Below are 21,519 nucleotides of genomic sequence, written 5' to 3'. Positions count from 1 at the left end.
ACATATGCTGTTACATTTTCTGGCAAAAAAACAATATGGCTGTGTTTTCTTTACGGTATAAAATTCTCCTGATATTTCGCGTAGAAATGTATAATTTTCAACTACATCGTTATTATCTCATAATTTAAGTTTTGCTAATTCATTGAAACAAGCACCATTACAGCGCACACACACACACAAAAGCTGACTTTAAAGAAATGCATTTATAACTACTTTTGAGAACAAAATCAGATGAAGGGGAAGACTCGGCTCTCCCAGTAAAAGGAGTCAAGCATTCGATAATTTCACCTCAAATTTGTACTACTAAGGAGTAGGTGGTATTTTAACCTTTGCTCTTTAGTTGAATGAATCAGTTAAATTATACGCAAATAATGAAAGATGTTTAGTTGGAAATGCGGCGGGAACTAGCCTTGAGTTGGAAAAGGAATTTGTGTTGTTTGCCTCATCGTTGCGCATAAACCTTCTTTAATGAATAACTCCCCTTTGAGCAGTAATCTTTGAGAGTTATCCTTTATATCTTAGGGAGTGGCTAATGAATAACCCCCCTTTGAGCAGTAATCTTTGAGAGTTATCCTTTATATCTTAGGGAGGGGCTGATGAATAACCCCCATTTGAGCAGTAATGTTTGAGAGTTATCCTTTATATCTTAGGGAGTGGCTGATGAATACAACCTTCTCAAGGGCCTGAAGCGGGTGAGTTATAATCGCTCAAGTTACTGTTCATCAATAATTCATCCCTATATGTCTGCTTTCTCCATTTATTTTAGGAACAATTATTTCATTTTGGGAGATATTAACTTTATAATATGTAATTTATAAATATATTCTAATTTAATATATTATATAATGTGTATTATGTAATGATATTATTCACTGACTGTATCTTAACCAATTGATATATCATTGTAAATGTCTGATATCTAAGGTCTGTAGTGTGTTATTTCTCCTCTGCAGACAGCAGACTATCAAGCCAAGAAGCAACGAAGCAAAGACCTGAGACAGAACCTATTCCACATCAAGCGCCTAGTGAAGAACTATGACAATGGCCTTTGTTGAAGCAGCCTGGGTCTGCTGTACCATCCACAACTACTCCATACAGCAGACTACATGGTACCAGTCCAGCAGGACTCCACAAAAGACACCAACACATGCTCTTATGGGATATTGTTTGATGGTGAACTTTGACTGATGCCGCTTCACACAGGTTGAAAAGGCAACAGTTGAATGGTTCTTTCTCGGAAAATGACTTACAATAAGTAGACGATGAGGTTGAAACAACCACATTGAACATGTATGTTAAGGGAAATCTTTGACTTGAGGTGAAGGTTTGTTGTAAGGGCATGATTGAGACATTTTCGTGATTCATTCTGTTACATTTTTACTATGGATTCTTGTGCTTTGTAAGAGATGTAATATTCCTGTGTCATTTTTGTCTGTTTTGTTGTTTTATAAATGTTGTACTACTGATCTGTTCTTGTCTCTTTTGTCTGCTCTGTGTAACATTGCAAAAGTATGTTTTCACCGATTACTAACTACAAAAAAATGTGCATTCTAATATTCTATCTTTAATGTATTTAATGAAGAATAACAACTTACATATTTTATAATGAAATATACAATTATTGTAGAATATTATGTCTTGCAATGTGATCATGCAGTACATTAATTCCAGACATTTCTTTAAAATGTTTACAATAGTTTTTCTTTGAAGAGAGTCTGATGCAAATTCAACAGGTTTGTTGATCAATTAGTCTTCCCATGGTTTATACATTGTTTTCAGACATTAATAAATGTAATGCATTGTATTACATCTCTTAAGGGTGTGCTTTACAGTAGTAATTTCTGAGTACAAAAATATTGCCCAGATCTAACTGACATTCTTATGGATGTAACTGACTAGGGAAAGAAACCAGACTCACCATGTCATTTTGGCCTTTTAATAATGCTTTCATACACAAACAATTCCAAATCTAAAGAACTCAGCAACAACAGTAAAATATAGTAAAACATTAATAATAGTACATGTATCTTTTGTCATTTTTCTGGGTGATATGGTGGTTGAGTGAGTCAGTGGGTGAGGATATGCCACATCTTTTTGAAAGGCATGAGGTAATTCGTAGTCACCGATAGGCTATTGGACCTATTCTCAGTCTCTCACAGGTAGTGTGATGTTTTGGGATCGTAGCCTCCAAGCGCAGTCCCATTGCCATACAGCCATGACAATAAAGTCCCATGTTACCTTAGTGTTGTACAGTTAGCTCCTAGGATGCATTGCTTTGTGCTGGGAACAGAATTGGCTCAGGAGTAGCCTCTTGTTCTGCACCAGTGTCATCTTCACCGCCATGGAGACACATCTTTTTTAACACATCTCAAGGGATGGTAGAGGTATTTTTACATAAAATATTAAGGTTTTAAAAAAAGAACCTGTGAACTCATCATTAAAAAAAAAGAACTTTACTCTCCAATCCCATTTGGTAGAGATGAAACACCTCTTAAAACGTTTAACAGAGCAAAAACAACATTGTGACATGCAGCAAGACAACATGGCCTCTAAACATTATACCATCAACACCATTTAAGCCTTTGGTTCCCTACATTTACAATATGTACACTTCGTATAGCTTGTAAAATAGGTTTTGATGTGATTTATTTTTAAAGTACCAACAGCATTTGCTCTTTGTTTTCAGTATGGTCATAGGTCATAGGTCATAGGTGAACCATTTGGCCACAACCTTTTTGATTACATACGTTTTTGTTTCAACAATCAGCCTGTCACTCATATCAGCTGCATTCGTCATCTGTTGTAGTTAAAATATCCGTCCTTATCGAAAAAACAGTGTTGATTGGAAAGAACATGTCCAGATGAATGATCTACTCTTACTGCAGTGTCCTAATTCATACTGAATATTGAAAAAGCAGTCATTGAAAAGAAGGCGGTTTGTGGTGAACAACAATGACAGAGAGGTTGCCTTATGAAGAAATCAATCGTTAGCATTCTGTTGTCTTGTGCGGTATCAATCCATATTCATTTAACTGTGTCTTTTTAAAAGTTGCCCAATGCAACAATTAAGATCCCTATGAGTGATACATGGAAACAGTCACTGAGTCCCATTTGTAAGTCTCTCCACTTCATCTTCCTGGCTGATCTACTAGTTCAAATATCAAATCTAGAACCTCTTCAAGGACAATTATGTTTTCGGTGAAATTTCTGTGGACGATAAAGATTTTGGTGTAATTTCTTGTTCCAGTTTCATTTCAACCCTTAGCACCTCCCCGTTTCCTCCTATCAAGTTTGTGTTGACATATCTGAAGGGATAGGAGTGAGACATGGTGGAGGACCCTCTAAGTTAGGTGGAGACCCTTCAGTGAGAGACTTGTTTATAGTCGGTCTATCGACATTTCTGTAGAAAGTTGTCGCAGTGACATCATGGGCATTCTATTGTCGTCCGACATCAAATTTGTCATTGTCGACAACGTCTTAACTTTAGCAAATTTGTATTAATTATTACAGGAAAATAAACTCAACAAGATGATTATTTACAAGGTAATTGAAAGCTAGCTAGCTTATTACAGAAAATAGCTTATGGTTGTGAGCATGATGAAATAAAAGCAGGGAATTCAGCCAAAGAATTTGAGAACTTGTGCACTGTCTTGTTGCTGTCTCAGTCAGGTAACCATGACAACGGATTCTGCGACAGGGTCAACGTTGAACTTTAATGCGTCTCCGACAAGGAAACCAACAGCCGCAGCAACAGGTCTATAAACCCGAGTATAAATGAAATGTTGTTTTGACCAGAGACACTTGTCACGTTCTATTTGTCTATAGACATGTTGTTAGACTAAGTATAAACCAGCCTTAAGGATCAGAATGGAACAGCCTAATAGCTCCATAATACAGGTTTTCTACCAGAATTCCAATGTCTGATGTTGACATTGACAGTCATTGTACTGAAGGCAATGAGATGTGGAAAATGAGGTTCCAGTGACCTCTATTGGCAGGACAGTAATGTCTGTATGTAAGGTGTCACTATGGCATGCGGATGGCATGGCTGACTCAGGTCGCCATAACGGGGCACAGCAGGTGTGCTGGCACCAGTGTGCTGGCAACAGACCCAGCTGGCACTAGGCTGGTATGGAGAGCTCAGTTCATGGAGACAGTACAGTATGTATGATGTCCAGCTGGCGCTAGCATAGGATCACACAGATGGATCATGATGATTCAGAGGAACCTGCGGTCCTTGTCGTCACTGCCCAGAAGGAGACCTAATATTGGGGGTTACTGACCAGGGACGTAGGGCCAGCTGATGGAGCTTCCGGAGAGCTGCATGTCACGGATGAGCGTCTCAATGGGTGTCTTGCCCACCAGACGCATGAAGAAGAGCTGGGAGATGAGGTTGGCGGGCACGGCGCGGAGGGCGGGCAGGCGGAGGAGCAAGCGGCCGAAGCGCTGCGGCTGACCTGGGTACTGCATCCGCTCGTATTCTGTCAGAGCCACCTGGGCCTTTTCCTGCAGAGACTCCACGTGGACCGGGTCTGTCAGCCCACACGCATCTGAGAGGGAAGGAGGGAATGACAGAGACGTGAGGTGAGTAGAGTGGGAGGGAGCAGTACTTAACTGAGACGGGAACCTACATACAGAATTCTGTTTGGCACCAACAAATTTAAAAAACTCTGACCAAAAACTAAAACAAGGTCAGGTTGTACCTCCTCTGTTCTCCTGGTTTCTACACATTGTTTCATCTGTATGTTCTGTTGATGTAGTCTTGATTTAGGTCATTTGAAGCAAAATAATGCACACAACTGTTGACATGTAAACATTTTACACTCTTTGGGTAAGTGTGCAGTGCAGACCTTTCAGTTACAATATCCACTACAACACATTTTGGCCTGTGATTATACTCTGCACTTGTACTGTCATGCCAGGAGAGGGCACCACTCTCCTCAAATCTACCAGTACACCTGTGTTCAGGTTTTGCCATTGGACCAGCAGATGCTTTGGTATCCTTAGATAACACCAAGAGAAACACTGAGTGAACAAAACATTAGGATAATAATATTGAGTTGCACCCCATTTTGTCCTCAGAACAGCCTCAATTCATTTGGGCATGGATTTGGGTGTCTTAAGCTTTCCCCTCCAATGCTTCCCACAATTGTGTCAAGTTGGCTGGATGTCCTTTGGGTGGTGGACCATTTTTATTTTTTATTTTTTTTTGAATTTTACCCCTTTTTCTCCCCAATTTCGTAGTATCCAATTGTTGTAGTAGCTACTATCTTGTCTCATCGCTACAACTCCCGTACGGGCTCGGGAGAGACGAAGGTTGAAAGTCATGCGTCCTCCGATACACAACCAACCAAGCCGCTGCTTCTTTAACACAGCGCACATCCAACCCGGAAGCCAGCCGCACCAATGCGCCGGAGGAAACACCGTGCACCTGGCCACCTTGGCTAGCGTACACTGCGCCCAGCCCGCCACAGGAGTCGCTGGTGCTCGATGAGACAAGGACACCCCTACCGGCCAAGCCCTCCCTAACCCGGGCGACGCTAGGCCAATTGTGCGTCGCCCCACGGACCTCCCGGTCGCGGCCGGTTACGACAGAGCCTGGGCGCGAACCCAGGACTCTGATGGCACAGCTGGCGCTGCAGTACAGCGCCCTTAACCACTGCGCCACCCAGGAGGCCCTTGGGTGGTGGACCATTTTTGATACAGTGTGAAAAACCCAGCAGCGGTGGGCCTGAAACCTACTACCATACCCCGTTTAAAGGCACTTCCATCTTTTGTCTAGTCCATTTACCCTCTGAATGACATACACACAATCCATGTCTGAATTGTCTCAAGGCTTGAAAATCATTCTTTAACCTGTCTCCTCCCCTTCATCTACACTGATTGAAGTGGATTTAACAGGTGACATCAACAAGGGATCATAGCTTTCACCTGGATTCACCTGGTTAGTCTATGCCATGGAAAGAGCAGGTGTTCCTAATGTTTTGTACACTCAGTGTATGTTTTCCCATTAGAAATGTTAAAGTCTCAGCATGTTAGTAAAAAAATAAGATAAGTATTGATGTAGGGTTGCAAAGCTAATGTAAATTTAACCAACTTTGGTAATTAACAGGTAATCTATGGTAATTTATACTTGAATAACTGTTACAAAAATGAATACTATATATGAATACATTTTCTATGTGTCAATTTTGTCCACGAGTTTCTAGTGGATAGACCATATGGTTCAAGAGAAAATTGCCTAATTAATGAAGAAAAATAAATCAACAATGACATTATTTTTCAATGAACTGCAATAACGTTTCACAACCTTTTTCACAACTGGTACCAGTTTGGTAGCCGTGCAGACGTGACCCACGAGACTCACAGCGCAGGGAGAGCTGTGACCAAACTGGTCTGGAAAGGAGGCTGTTTAGGAATTCAATATTAGCTCTTTTAATATATTAGCTGAGGCAGGGATGAGGGTAGAAGAACAATCTTTATCAGAGGTCATGGGTCAAGTGCAAGTACAGATGATCACATGTACTAACTAGTAATAGCGCCACCCTGAGCCATTCCAGGTACGCACATTTTCTTTACTCAAGGAGAGCTATGTAAGGATCGCCGTTGCTGTCTCGTGCTTTTTTCAACAGGTTCTTCACAGTCTGAACTGCTGTTTCAGCTTGGCCGTTTGACTGTGGACATGTAGGCCTCGACATGACAGGTTTGAAATCCCTGTTGGTAGAGAACCTTTCTTGACTCACCAACTGTCTTCCATTGTCGGAGTACAACCTGTTGGGCAACCCATGCCGTGCGAAGATCGACTTTAGTGCTGTAATGATGTGTTTACTTGTTGTCCCACTGAGCTGGGAGATTCTGGGTATTTTGAGTAGTTATCCACAAATAGTAGATATTCTGTGTCGTTGTAATGGAAGAGGTCCACTGCAACTGGCCCAGCTCTCTCTGGGAATGGATGAGACATGAGTGGCTCTCTTGGTTGTTGTTTTTGTGTGAGTTGCAGACTGCACATTTTGTTACAACATCTTCAATCTGTTTAGACATGCCTGGACAGAACATCCTTGCTAGTTTATTACATTTGATGACTCCCATGTGTGCTTCAGGAAATTCTTTCATTTTCTGAGGAACAACAAGTTTTGAACTTCTGAACAGCAGTCCATCTGAGTATGTCAAATACCCTCTGAAGGTCCAGTAGTGCTGTATTTTCTTTGCAACTTTCCCCCTCTTGTCTGGCCATCCTTTTTTAAACTGTTTCTGTGACCAGTCTTAACTCTTCATCTTCTGCTGTTTCTGTTTTGAATTGCTGCAGTTTCTCTTCTGAAACCGGAAGTTGATGAGCGATGTAGTTAACATCCAGCTCACCATCCAGCAATTTCGTTATCTGTTCCTTCAGGTATGCTCGTCTCAGTGCATCTCCATTCCTGATTTGTCTGTCACATGTAGACTGTATCTCTGTAGTCTCATCAGCATTCTCTGCAGTCTGCCTGGTGCTTTCTGGAGCGACTTCTTGAAGATTGTTTCCAAGGGCTTGTGATCCGACTCCACCTGGATCTGGTTTCCATACAGGTGTTGATGAAACTTCGAGGCCCCTCTGGAACACCTCTGGAGACGACACGATTCCGAACAGCAGTCTCTTGAATGAATACCTCCCAAACGGCGTACCTCCCAGTCGGGAGCTCTCTTCATCCAGTTGGATTTGCCATAATCCTTGGTTTGCATCAACTACTGAAAGTACCTTGGCGATAGGCATTTCAGCAACTACCTCTTCAATGGTACGTAAAGGAAAATGTTCTCTCTCGAAGGTTTTGTTTAGATCCTGTGGGTTCATGCATACCCGTATTTTGTTTGGCTTCACGATCGTCACCAAGCTGTTTACCCATTCAGTAGGCTCAGTTTTACTGATGACGACATCCATGTTTTCCACGCGGTTCTGTGCTACATGTACTTTTCTGGATGAGTTAACCAAAAATTGGTGTAACTTCTGCGTCTATTTGTATGTGATGAACTCCCGGAACACATCCAGGTCTTGTGAATAAATCTTCATATTCAAAATGTCCGTCTCTGTCCTTTGTTCAAGCTTGAATATTCTCTGCATTAAGCCCATTTGCAGACAAGCTGATCTTCCAAGTATTGCAGGTGCATCTTGTTCTATCACTTGAAATTCCAGTTCAGTCACTTTCTCTTTGTATTGACATTTGAGTCTATTCTTGCTTTTGGCTCCATCTGGTGGCCAGAATACGTCACTAGCTTGCAGTTGGATTTTTGCATGGAATCGCCCTTCACTTTCAGCGTTTTCAAGTCTCTCACGGACAGATGTTACACTCAGCTCCTGTATCCAGCTTAACAGTAAGCTTATGGTTGTTTATTTACAGTGTTTCTGTTCACTGCTCTTTCTCAGTATTTTTCTCATTGATATTCACTAGCTGAACAACAAATTTTACTTCACTCTGTTTCACTTCAATTGTCCCAATGAACATGTCCTAATTTCGTGCTGTCATCTCCCTGTAAATCCCGTGAATGCTCCGGTTTTCTGTCTGTGTGCATGAGGAGCACATTTTGGCGTAATGGATTTTTTTCTGTGATTTGCTTCGCATATCTGACCTTATGTTGGACCCTTTTTTTGGTTCATATTTGTACCGTCAACGTGAGCATTGTCCATGCAACCTATCTTTATCTAGGAACTTTTTTCCAATTCTGTGTTTTCTTTTGCTCATGCACGTTAAGAACGGGCACCTCGACTTCGTCATGATGTATTTTCAGCTGGTTCACTTCACTAGCCCGGCAAGTAATCTGCCTCGCACTTGGCCATTTGCGATTCCACACACAATTCTGTCCCGTATCAGTGACTCGGTAAATTGTTGAAACTTGTTTCTTTTTTTAGATGAGTCAGTAAGCATCAATTGACTCAGTTTGTCCTTGCACTCTCGTGAAAAAGATATGCTTCAGGTACGTCAGATTTGTTCATGGCTCACAGTACTTTCAGAAAAGCGCTTTTAATACATCTACATCATCTTCAAAATCAAAGGTATTGTAATGAAACAGGTCTCGAACCCCTTCTAGCCCGAAGTTGCGACTCTTCCTCTTATAGGAACGCAATCACTGGCCAAGCACACGCACTGTCGTGAATGCAAGGCCCGATCACTTCTGACACCAATGTAATGAAACAGCAGGGCGCAGGTCTTGAACCCTTGACCTTCTAGCCCGAAGTCCAGCGCACTATCAACTGTGCCGCAAAAGCATGGTCAGGCGGCAGAGTCGATATCCACACTTATGAACCCAGGGTTGTTACAGTATTGAATACCTTGATTGCATCATCTCTGGCTTCGTGCAGGAATGTGGCACATTTCACTATTTCGGCTTTCTCCGAGATGCCACTGGCGATTATATAAAGGTTGAATTAAAGGCTGGATCCACACGCTCCAATTTTCAGGTAGATTTCCATCTAGGTTCAGAGTAGTTAGTGGTCTCATGTGTTCCATGTTTCAGAATGTTAAGCTTTCCTTTTAACACCACTGAGGCAGGGATGATCTTTATCAGAGGTCATGAGTCAAGTGTAAGTACAAATGAGCACATCAAATCAAAGTTTATTTGTCACGTGCCTCGAAAACAACAGGTGTAGGTAGACCTTACAGTGAAATGCTTACTTACAGGCTCTAACCAATGGTGCGAGAGGTGTAGGTAGACCTTACAGTGAAATGCTTACTTACAGGCTCTAACCAATGGTGCGAGAGGTGTAGGTAGACCTTACAGTGAAATGCTTACTTACAGGCTCTAACCAATGGTGCGAGAGGTGTAGGTAGACCTTACAGTGAAATGCTTACTTACAGGCTCTAACCAATGGTGCGAGAAAAAAAAGGTATGTGTGTGTGTGTGTGTGTGTGTGTGTAGGTAGGTAGGTAAGTAAAGAAATAAAACAACAGTAAAAAAAGTAGCAAGGCTTTATACAGACACCTGTTAGTCAGGCTTATTGAGGTGGTATGTACATGTAGGTATGGTTAAAGTGACTATGCATATATGATGAACAGAGTAGCAGTAGCGTAAAAAGAGGGGTTGGCGGGTGGTGGGACACAATGCAGATAGCCCGGTTAACCAATGTGTGGGAGCACTGGTTGGTCGGGCCAATTTAGGTAGTATGTACATGAATGTATAGTTAAAGTGACTATGCATATAAGATAAACAGAGAGTAGCAGCAGCGTAAAAGAGGGATTGGGGGGGCACACAATGCAAATAGTCCGGGTAAGCCTTTGGTTATCTGTTCAGGAGTCTTATGGCTTGGGGGTTAAAACTGTTGAGAAGCCTTTTTGTCCTAGACTTGGCACTCCGGTACCGCTTGCCATACGGTAGTAGAGAGAACAGTCTATGACTGGGGTGGCTGGGGTCTTTGACAATTTGTAGGGCATTCCTCTGACATCGCCTGGTGTAGATGTCCTGGATGGCAGGCAGCTTTGCCCCAGTGATGTACTGGGCCGTACACACTACCCTCTGAAGTGCCTTGCGGTCGGAGGCTCAGCAATTGCCGTACCAGGCAGTAATGCAACTGGTCAGGATGCTCTCGATGTTGCAGCTGTAGAACCTTTTGAGGATCTCAGGACCCATGCCAAATCTTTTTAGTTTCCTGAGGGGGAATAGGCTTTGTCGTGCCCTCTTCACGACTGTCTTGGTGTGTTTGGACCAATCTAGTTTGTTGTTGATGTTGAAGCTCTCAAACTGCTCCACTACAGCCCCGTCGATGAGAATGGGGACGTGCTCGGTGCTCCTTTTCCTGTTGTCCACAATCATCTCCTTAGTCTTGGTTACGTTGAGGAATAGGTTGTTATTCTGGCACCACCCGGCCAGGTCTCTGACCTCCTCCCTATAGGCTGTCTTGTTGTTGTCGGTGATCAGGCCTACCACTGTTGTGTCGTCAGCAAACTTAATGATGGTGTTGGAGTCGTGCCTGGCCATGCAGTCGTGGGTGAAAAGGGAGTACAGGAGGGGGGAGCTCCAGTGTTGAGGATCAGCTTGGCAGATGTGTTGCTACCTACCCTCACCACCTGGGGGCGGCCCATCAGGAAGTCCAGGATCCAGTTGCAGAGGGAGGTGTTTAGTCCCAGATTCCTTAGCTTGGTGATGAGCTTTGAGGGTACTATGCTGTTGAACGCTGAGCTGCAGTCAATGAACAGCATTCTCACATAGGTGTTCCTTTTGTCCAGGTGGGAAAGGGCAGTGCGGAGTGCAATAGAGATTGCATCATCTGTGGATCTGTTTGGGTGGTATGCAAATTGGAGTGGGTCTAGGGTCTATGGGATAATGATGTTGATGTGAGCCATTACCAACCTTTCAAAGCACTTCATGGCTACGGACGTGAGTGCTACGGGTCTGTAGTAATTTAGGCAGGTTGCCTTTGTGTTCTTGGGCACCGGGACTATGGTGGTCTGCTTGAAACATGTACTAATTAGTAACAGCGCCACCCTCAGACACCGCATGTTTTTTTATTGAACCTTTTATTTAACTAAGCAAGTCGGTTAAGAACAAATTCTTATTTACAATGATGGCCTACCCCAGCCAAACCCGGACACACTGGGTCAATTGTGCACCGCCTAATGGGACTTCCAATCATGGCCGGTTGTGATACAGCCTGGAATCCAACCAGTGTCTGTAGTGACGCCTCTAGCACTGAGATGCAGGTGCCTTAGACCGCTGCGCCACTCAGGAGCCACATGACTGCTCCGAAGTAGTGCATCGGGTTTAATTGGTTCTCTTGATTGAGACCTCTCTCCTTGTTTGGATTTGAAAGTTATTTATTTTGGGTAAGATTGTACATACATTTTTAAATACAAAACATACACATACAAACGACAATATACAGACCCACACAAACCTCAGCTACATCACACCTGCCCAGACCCACATCTCCAGCTCCCACATCACTCTCCGCCACATGGCCTCAAACTGCACCATTTTGTTTCTCTCAGTCTCCTATGCACTTTCAACATTTAGTTAATAAAGCATTTGACCTTTCCATTGTGTTAAAGATGGAGGATTGGTTGATTTCCAGTTTAAGTATAAACATTTTCAAGACGAGAAAAGTATCGTCCAACCCATCTGGTATCTCACTGAACCCTCATACACCATGTCTTGGAATATGCAGACAGGCGGATTAAATGCACATTCACATTGTAATACTTCTGACAGCCAACTTTCCAATAGTTTCTGAGATTGTCTGTTGGATAGGCTCTCTGTAAGGCTATGTATATCTTACCTATCATATGAGTAAAATATCTTAGTTGGTCAGTCCAAAATTGCTTTTGAATTCTGCCGTTGAAATAAATGTATTTCATATTACCAGGTCATTTACGGTTTCTATGCCGTTAGTTTTCATGGATTTAAATCCAACGATTGTAATGGAAAGGGGAGGCGTTCGGGGCTGTGTGTGGCTGTACATGTGGGTGTTTGACTGAGAAAGACACAGAGACGAGACAACCAGTAAAAACCACGGCCCCCTTAATTATCAACGCTTTGTGCCGACAACATCAAAGAGGAATTTAGTGTTAGCCAGACTACCAGTTTGGCGCCAAAACATTTACAACAAAGAGATATTGACATAAGTCAAATAAGTGTGTACAAATATATATAAAGGACATGTCATTCTGAAATCCTCATATTAAACACCAATGGTATTTATAAAGTTGTTGGTTTATATTGTGGATAATGTTTTACCGCGTTGTCAATCAATTATTTTTGTTATTCTATTTTGTATTAGATATTATTTGATTATGTTATACATTTTACATGCGAAAAGGCCACAAAGAGGACCAGAAATCATTGCAGACAATAATCTGAATTACCCAAAAGGCCACTCATTGTCATCTGATAATATTACAAAGAACTTTGAGCTTCCAGTAATTTACCCTCCCCTTGCAACCCTATATGCAAGTCAAACGTCCCATCATGCAAATTAAATGTTTGAATATCTAAGTATGCACAGTAGACAAAAGTCTCAACATGTAGTAGGCTGAAAAGTCAGGAATGTAGTAGGCTGAAAAGTCAGGAATGTAGTAGGCTGAAAAGTCAGGAATGTAGGCTGAACATCAGGAATGTAGGCTGAAAAGTCAGGAATGTAGTAGGCTGAAAAGTCTGGAATGTAGTAGGCTGAAAAGTCTGGAATGTAGTAGGCTGAAAAGTCAGGAATGTAGTAGGCTGAAAAGTCAGGAATGTAGTAGGCTGAAAAGTCAGGAATGTAGTAGGCTGAAAAGTCAGGAATGTAGTAGGCTGAAAAGTCAGGAATGTAGTAGGCTGAAAAGTCAGGAATGTAGTAGGCTGAAAAGTCAGGAATGTAGTAGGCTGAAAAGTCAGGAATGTAGTAGGCTGAAAAGTCAGGAATGTAGTAGGCTGAAAAGTCAGGAATGTAGGCTGAAAAGTCAGGAATGTAGGCTGAAAAGTCAGGAATGTAGTAGGCTGAAAAGTCAGGAATGTAGTAGGCTGAAAAGTCAGGAATGTAGGCTGAAAAGTCAGGAATGTAGTAGGCTGAAAAGTCAGGAATGTAGGCTGAAAAGTCAGGAATGTAGGCTAAAAAGTCAGGAATGTAGGCTGAAAAGTCAGGAATGCATGTTGTAAAGTCTCAACGTGTCCCAAAAAAATCTCAAACTAAATTCTCAATCCACATAGTGAGAATAAAATAAAAAGGATAACTCACCTGGTGAGAAGAGGACGATGGCCTTGAGGCAGCTGTACTCGGCCGAGTCCACCTGGAGCCGGGTCAACTTGTCCACCTGGTTCTGGAACACCCTCACCTGGTCCATGAAGGACACCACTCGCTCAGCTGACATGGGCGAGGAGTGGAAGCCCGCCGCGGCCAGCAGCGGGGCCATGTGGAGGGGCAGGGCGGACTGGGCTGCATTCAGAATGAACAACTCGCTCCAACTCAACCTGAGCAGAGCCACCTGCTCTGACACGGGTAGCTCTGGGAAGTAGGGGATGTTCCTGGCCCACTCGATGGTGCTGAAGAGCAGTCTGGCTGCCAGCTCGCAGATGTTGTCGATGCCCATAACGGCCCCGCCCGCGCCGGTGGCCTGACCCTGTTGGTTGTACTGGTGGCCGTAGCGGCTGCTGGGGTAGGGCTCGGCACGCAGCAGCTGGGAGATGAGCTCCGACACGGGCTGCCCGCCGTTGTTGTTGTAAAACTCTGCCACTCCGACGCCGCTACCACCACCTACTGGGGTGCCCGTGGGGCTGAGGCTGGAGTGTGAGGGGGGGATACGTCCGCGCTGAACTGCTGGGGTGGGGATGGAGGCACAAAGGGGGAGGGGTATGGGTTGGGGTTGGAGTTAAGAAGATGCAGGGAGATGGGGAGGACGGAAGTGATTAGGATTTGGGGTGAAAAGTAGGGAGGGCAGGGGGGAGAAGTTGAAAATGAGTCAGGCATGCTCTCTCGCAGTAGGAGGTCTGGCAGATTATCAACAGACGGTCTTGACCAGATTAACACCATATAATTCCAGATTAAAGTGGCCACCATGGGGCACAGACAGATACCTAAACAACAATGGGTGAAACAGAGGACTCGCATTATTTGAGAATTCTCCAAGTGAATGTTAACTCGAGGAATAAAACAAAGACAGCAGAATTCTACATTAAAATATATTTTCCTCAAAGATGAATATTCCTCAGGAGGTGTTCATCTTTTACTATGCAAATATTTGTATTACCAAAAGTGGGATAAAAGCTTACTCTGGCCTTTGTCTTCATATTTATTGCTCTTAGAAAGAAAATGAATTAATTTCCCCTCATTGTGAGGGTGAGAGGGTGGCTGTATCTAATACTGCTATGATGCTTCCAGCCATAGTTAACCTATTCAATGTTTCCAGCCATAGTTCATCTATTTAATGTTTCCAGCCATAGTTCATCTATTTAATGCTTCCAGCCATAGTTCATCTATTTAATGCTTCCAGCCATAGTTCATCTATTTAATGCTTCCAGCCATAGTTAACCTATTTAATGCTTCCAGCCATAGTTAACCTATTTAATGCTTCCAGCCATAGTTAAGGTATTAAATGCTTCCAGCCATAGTTAAGGTATTTCATATTTCCAACTATACAGTTGAAGTCAGAAGTTTACATACACTTAGGTTGGAGTCATTTAAAACTTGTTTTTCAACCACTCCACAACTTTCTTGTTAACAAACTATAGTTTTGGCAAGTCGGTTAGGACATCTACTTTGTGCATGATAAGTAATTTTTCCTACAATTGTTTACAGACAGATTGTTTCACTTATAATTCACTATCACAATTCTAGTGGGTCAGAAGTTTACATACACTAAGTTGACTGTGCCTTTAAACAGATTGGAAATATGCAGAAAATTATGTCATGGCTTTAGAAGCTTCTGATAGGCTAATTGACATCATTTGAGTCAATTGGAGGTGTACCTGTGGATGTATTTCAAGGCCTACCTTCAAACTCAGTGCCTCTTTGCTTTGATTTTCATGGGAAAATCAAAAGAAATCAGCCAAGACCTCAGAAAATAAATTGTAGACCTCCACAAGTCTGGTTCATCCTTGGGAGCAATTTCCAAATGCCGGAAGGTACCACGTTCATCTGTACAAATAATAGTACGCAAGTATAAACACCATGGGACCACGCAGCTGTCAAACCGCTCAGGAAAGAGACGTGTTCTGTCTCCTAGAGATGAACGTACTTTGGTGTGAAAAGTGCAAATCAATCCCAGAACAACAGCAAAGGACCTTGTGAAGTTGCTGGAGGAAACAGGTACAAAAGTATCTACATCCACAGTAAAAATGAGTCCTATATCGACATAACCTGAAAGGCCGCTCAGCAAGGAAGAAGCCACTGCTCCAAAAACGCCATAAAAAAGCCAGACTATGGTTTGCAACTGTACATGGGGACAAAGATCATACTTTTTGGAGAAATGTCCTCTGGTCTGATGAAACAGAAATAGAACTGTTTGGCCATAATGACCATTGTTATGTTTGGAGGAAAAAGGGGGAGGCTTGCAAGCCGAAGAACACCATCCCAACCGTGAAGCGCAGGGGTGGCAGCATCATGTTGTGGGGGTGCTTTGCTGCAGGAGGGACTGGCGCACTTCCCAAAAGGAAGGAAAATTAAGTCAAGGTATTGGAGTGGCCAACACAAAGCACTGACCTCAATCCCATAGAAAATTTGTGGGCAGAACTGAAAAAGCGTGTGTGAGCAAGGAGGCCTACAAACCTGACTCAGTTACACCAGCTCTGCCAGGAGGAATGGGACACAATTCAACCAACTTATTGTGGGAAGCTTGTGGAAGGCTACCCAAAATGTTTGACCCGAGTTAAACTTATTTGTCCCCACTCCACCTGGCCGTGCTGCTGCTCCAGTTTCAACTGTTCTGCCTGCGGCTATGGAACCCTGACCTTTTCACCGGACGTGCTACCTGTCCCAGACCTGCTGTTTTCAACTCTCTAGAGACAGCAGGAGCTCTTAATGATCGGCTATGAAAAGCCAACTGACATTTACTCCTGAGGTGCTGACTTGCTGCACCCTCGACAACTACTCTGATTATTATTATTTGACCATGCTGGTCATTTATGAACATTTGAACATCTTGGCCATGTTCTGTTATAATCTCCACCCGGCACAGCCAGAAGAGGATTGGCCACCCCTCATAGCCTGGTTCCTCTCTAGGTTTCTTCCTAGGTTTTGGCCTTTCTAGGGAGTTTGTCCTAGCCACTGTGCTTCTACACCTGCATTGCTTGCAGTTTGGGGTTTTAGGCTGGGTTTCTGTACAGCACTTTGAGATATCAGCTGATGTAAGAAGGGCTATATAAATAAATGTGATTTGAAAGGCAATGCTACCAAACACTAATTGAGTGTATGTAAACGTCTGACCCACTGGGAATGTGATGAAAGAAATAAAAGCAGAAATAAATCATTCTCTACTATTATTCGGACATTTTTTACATGGATTAAATGTCAGGAGTTTTGAAACAGTGAGTTTAAATGTATTTGGCTAAGGTGTATGTAAACTTCCGACTTTAACTGTAGTTGACGTATTAAAGCCATTGGGTGAGTAATTTGACCTTGAAAGGGAAAGAGTCATCAATATTAGACTGAAGAGGCAGCATTCAGAGTTCCTCTAGTTTTCTGCAACCGCCCAAACAAGTCATTGTGGGCTATACTCATTGTGGAACTTTGGGCTACAGCCTCTTTATCATACAATAATGCCTCACATCAATGGCATAGGGATACTATATTCTACTTAGGGCTTCAATAGGCTTACAGTGTAAGATGACATGGCAACCAGGGTAACAGTGGAACCACTACTATACAGATGGTATGTGATATTTATAATCAAAGGCCTATGGAAAAACAACTAACCAACCACTGCATATACAGTCCTTCATCACCTGGGACTTCAGACTACAGTTGAGGTATAGACAGAGATGTGTGTGAAAGACTGGTGCACAGGGCCGCAGGTGGCTTGTTCCTTGTATCCTAGTCGCTCACGCAGGCACTAGATTAGATGACAAAGGACACGGCATGGAGCCTGCATGGATGGCAAGCCATGATACGGCCAGTGTAGTTGTATGTGACAACACTATGGGTCAATGTAATGTTTAAAAAATGAGAATTTTAAAACAATCGTTTTTTTTTAGAACATACATTTGGCTATGGATACAGTCTATTGACTGGAGTTCATGTCTTTGAACATTCATGTCAAAATAACCTGATATTCTGCATAGAACACATAGAAATATAGATAAAGGTAGGTCCTACTGTATGTGGACAGGATACATTTATAGATAAAGGAAGGTCCTACTGTATGTGGACAGGATAAGTATATAGATAAAGGTAGGTCCTACTGTATGTGGACAGGATAAGTATATAGCTAAAGGAAGATCCTACTGTATGTGGACAGGATAAGTATATAGCTAAAAGAAGGTCCTACTGTATGTGGACAGGATAAGTATATAGGTAAAGAAAGGTCCTACTGTATGTGGACAGGATACGTATATAGGTAAAAGAAGGTCCTACTGTATGTGGACAGGATAAGTATATAGGTAAAAGAAGGTCCTACTGTATGTGGACAGGATAAGTATATAGGTAAAGAAAGGTCCTACTGTATGTGGACAGGATACGTATATAGGTAAAAGAAGGTCCTACTGTATGTGGACAGGATAAGTACCTTCTTTGCGCATGCCAACGCGAAAGCACTTCTCAAGGCGGCAGTACTGGCACTGGTTGCGGTGATGTTGGTCGATCTGGCACTCTCGATTCGACCTGAAATATAGATCATAACATGTTTTGCCAATCCACACAGCAATGATAATGACATTTAGCTTTGCTGACACTTGTTACAGCTACAAACCCTTGGCAAAATCTATAGTAGTGTATGTGTACTGCTATCACTTTAATGGAGAAAGGTCACCTATGATAGAAAACATTTGCAGGCAGTTGTGAGTTACCAGACTGCATGGTTGCGTAACGTATCTAGAGGGTAGATGTAGAAAGTTGAAGCATAAAACATGATGCGAGACAAAATAAGCTTCTATTTAAATATATTATAGGTATCTGCTGGTTTACAGAATCAGATTATATAAGTGTGTATGGCCCAATCCCTGTCTTTCCTTAGATGATCCATGGCATTAATATTGTATCATGCTCATGGATTTGGTGATGATACACAATGCATTATATGACACTTTGCCTCTTGAAAGTCCAGCATCTTGAAAACATGACTGTTATCATGCAAAACATTTGGGGACTGTATCAACAGTGGACTAATTAAAGAAATACAGAAAGATATTTTTTTTGTGTGTATTTTTCCTTTAAGTGAGTGATGAGTCACATCCAGTAAACACACTGCTGTGGGGATTGTAACAGCTCTGCACAGAGTCAACTATGTATTAATGCATGACTCACTCTAACTATTTGCATCCATTTGCCTGTACAGATGGGATGTTGATAACAGACAAACTTAGGAATCAGAAATAAAGGCTATTCATAAGAATTACCCAGACGGGTGTTACAGTTTGGTGGAGGAAGAGGTGAATTCCAACGTTAGTGTAAATAGCTTATTATAATTATCCATCAATTTTGAGAATCCATCACATCATCATCACAATTATCCATTGAGTCTCACCTGCAGGTATAGTTGAGGTTGCGGCGGATGCTCCTCTTGAAGAAGCTCTTGCAGCCCTCGCAGGTGAACACACCGTAATGCTTCCCGCTGGACTTGTCCCCACACACCACACAGTCCACCACACACGCCTTGTCCTCGTCCCCGACCTCCATGTCGCTGCCCCCGGCCTGGGGCGAACCGTCCTCCTCCTCTCCCCTCAGATAGCCCTTCTCCCCCAGCCCGTTGGTGCCCCCGTTGGGGTCTCCCCAGCCCCCACTCACCATGGCCATTGCTTGGTTAGCAGACCACAGAAGGAATGAGAGACAGCCAACAATTTTGTTTGCTGCTGTCTAAACTTTTTGATTTCCTTTGTGAACTCTCTGTTCAGAGTTCAATATTTAGAGATTCTCTGCCTTTTCATAAAATATTCTCTTTTGGCTTTTTGGTCCTCAAAGTGGGTCAGAAACTAAATAGTCAAAGGTAGAAAATTACCCACACCCTCTTTTAATGTAGAGTATAGAGGGTTGTAAAAATTGTATGGTGTAGAATGTTTGTTCCAAAAAACCCACTAGAGCTGTTTTGTCTCCTCCCCTTCCACTATGACCTGGAAATTGTTTCGCTTTTCACTCTAGAAACTTTTGTTTTGCCCCATGCCCAGTTTTCTTCTTTCTCCTTATTGAATTATTCACTCTTTTTGTGTTTTTTGTTATGTATTTATTTGGCACCAAATCCTTCGACGGCTGTCTTTTAGAGGAGCTTGCTGTTCAGTCGAATGGTTTACACTTCAGCCAAGACACAGAACCTTTCACAGGAAACAATTAATCAAACACACATTTTCAAAAAGAGACCAAAACACAACCCATTCACTCGCATTTTGCACATGATTACAGAGGGAAATCCTCTCTCGATTCTCTCTCTGCCTTCTCTCTCTAGCAACAATAATGGCTGAAAAAGGACCGCGCTAGCCCTGGAGCAGTGGCCACCCCTCGTAAAACTGTCATGCAGTTTACCTTCATTATAGTGTATGTGGAGTCCTGCTGCCTTTCTGCAATATCTTACTTATATCCTGGCATTAGAGAGAAATAATACAAAAGCCTTGTATTGTATGCTTACCGTTGCAAGTATATTCATATAATATGTCAACGTCTTCTTTTAGCTAGATCACCCTTACAGCCATGGAGAGGGAGGGCACAGACAGAGTGAGGCAAGAGACAGATTTTCCAGCAATCCTCTGAGCACCACCAACATTCTGGTTGACAAAACGAGCCCTTCCAGGTCACCACTAGCAAAACAACTTGATGTTTCACAGCACACTGTATGGCTATATCCTCAAGGCACACAAAGAACTACTATCAAGTCTTAGCCGTGGCTACGGTCTACCCCCTCTGTTTTACTAAATCAACCAGTCTTTCTGGCTCTCTTTAAAATGGTCTTCAACTCAAGGAAGTGCCCTCTCTTCCTTGTTTGTTGTTCCAGAGGGAGGCAAGAGACAGGCTGTAGCAATATCCTCTGTGGTAGTGGCTAGACCAGTCTCTGTTTCAGTCCCTCCAAAAATAGACTGCACAGATTAGGTTAGAAATCCTAAAAGCGTCCTTTCCACCCTTCAGAAGTCAGAGAAACTGCTTTCTAAGCATCCGTGTTAGCCTCTCCCTCCAGTCTTTTGTCAGTGCTTGCCCACCGAGCACTAACGACTTGCGGCCTAGCCCTGTGCTCCGACCGTGTGGGTGCTTCCCGTGGCTGAGGCAGGCGAGGGGGAAGGGATGTGGCTTTCTCTCCTCAGAGTCCACAAAATTGAATTGAGATTTAAAAAGAAGACTAGGCTCTTGACAGATTGGCTTTTGTAAGGCACCACACAGACCGTCCTCTCTCTCTGTGTCTATGGGTTTCTCCCTCCGTTTTCCTCAGCTTGTGTGTGTGTGAGCTAGCAGAGCAAGAGAGAGAGAGGGAGGGAGTGTGCAGGGAGGGGGATGGGGGCATGTGTGTGCTCAGGGATTTGACACTGCTATTCAAGCCCTGTGGTTGCCATGGCACCAGCTGCCTTATATGGACATTGAAGTCAAAGAGCAAAGAGTGGGCTGTGGGGCTTATCACACACAGAGAAAAAGAATGTGGAGGTTCGCTCTCCTCGGAGAGAGGCATGACCCCAAGGCCTGACTCTAAGCACACGGCCAGAGCTACCCCCGACCATGGCAAACAACTCAAAGCCCTCCAGGAAATACACAAGACATGGTTCTGTCTCAGCTCCCAACACATTGGGTGGGCTTTCTATGGCAAATTGTCAAGTTACTTGTTTATTTACTCCGTTCCTACAGACAGGTTATGCAATAGACTACTTGAAATTGTAACATTTCACACCTGAATGCCTCTTATAATGTCAATAACAAAGCACAGATTACTCTACAACCTTTGACCTCAGTAATATGAAGTAGGC

At 43.0% G+C, this 21,519-nt stretch overlaps 2 protein-coding genes across 3 annotated transcripts in view; one reads left to right on the top strand and one right to left on the bottom strand.

Moving 5' to 3' along the window:
• Positions 1-1,216, top strand: part of LOC139376854 (uncharacterized) — a 34,526-nt gene extending 33,310 nt beyond the window's left edge. The window contains exons 12-13 of the mRNA XM_071119813.1: positions 651-692; positions 954-1,216. Of these exons, the coding sequence (XP_070975914.1) occupies positions 651-692; positions 954-1,055 (144 nt within the window). The 3' untranslated portion in view covers positions 1,056-1,216. The remainder of the gene's footprint in view (positions 1-650; positions 693-953) is intronic.
• A 704-nt stretch (positions 1,217-1,920) lies between these two features.
• Positions 1,921-21,006, bottom strand: LOC139375925 (nuclear receptor subfamily 2 group F member 6-like). Of its 2 annotated transcripts, none has more exons than XM_071117890.1 (5): positions 20,202-21,006; positions 19,110-19,890; positions 18,153-18,247; positions 13,673-14,251; positions 1,921-4,550 (listed from the first exon to the last, which is right to left on the bottom strand). In XM_071117890.1, the coding sequence occupies exons 2-5, from the start codon at positions 19,376-19,378 to the stop codon at positions 4,276-4,278; spliced, it is 1,218 nt and encodes a 405-aa protein (XP_070973991.1). In that variant the 5' UTR covers positions 19,379-19,890; positions 20,202-21,006; the 3' UTR covers positions 1,921-4,275. The 2 variants fall into 2 exon arrangements, with proteins under 2 accessions (XP_070973991.1, XP_070973992.1); XM_071117891.1 differs by having other exon boundaries at positions 13,673-14,248.
• Between the last annotated feature and the right edge of the window lie 513 nt (positions 21,007-21,519).

The sequence above is a fragment of the Oncorhynchus clarkii genome, chromosome 20, assembly GCF_045791955.1.
Source record: "Oncorhynchus clarkii lewisi isolate Uvic-CL-2024 chromosome 20, UVic_Ocla_1.0, whole genome shotgun sequence".
Lineage (NCBI taxonomy): Eukaryota > Metazoa > Chordata > Actinopteri > Salmoniformes > Salmonidae > Oncorhynchus > Oncorhynchus clarkii.
This window is presented reverse-complemented; position numbering and strand designations above follow the sequence as displayed.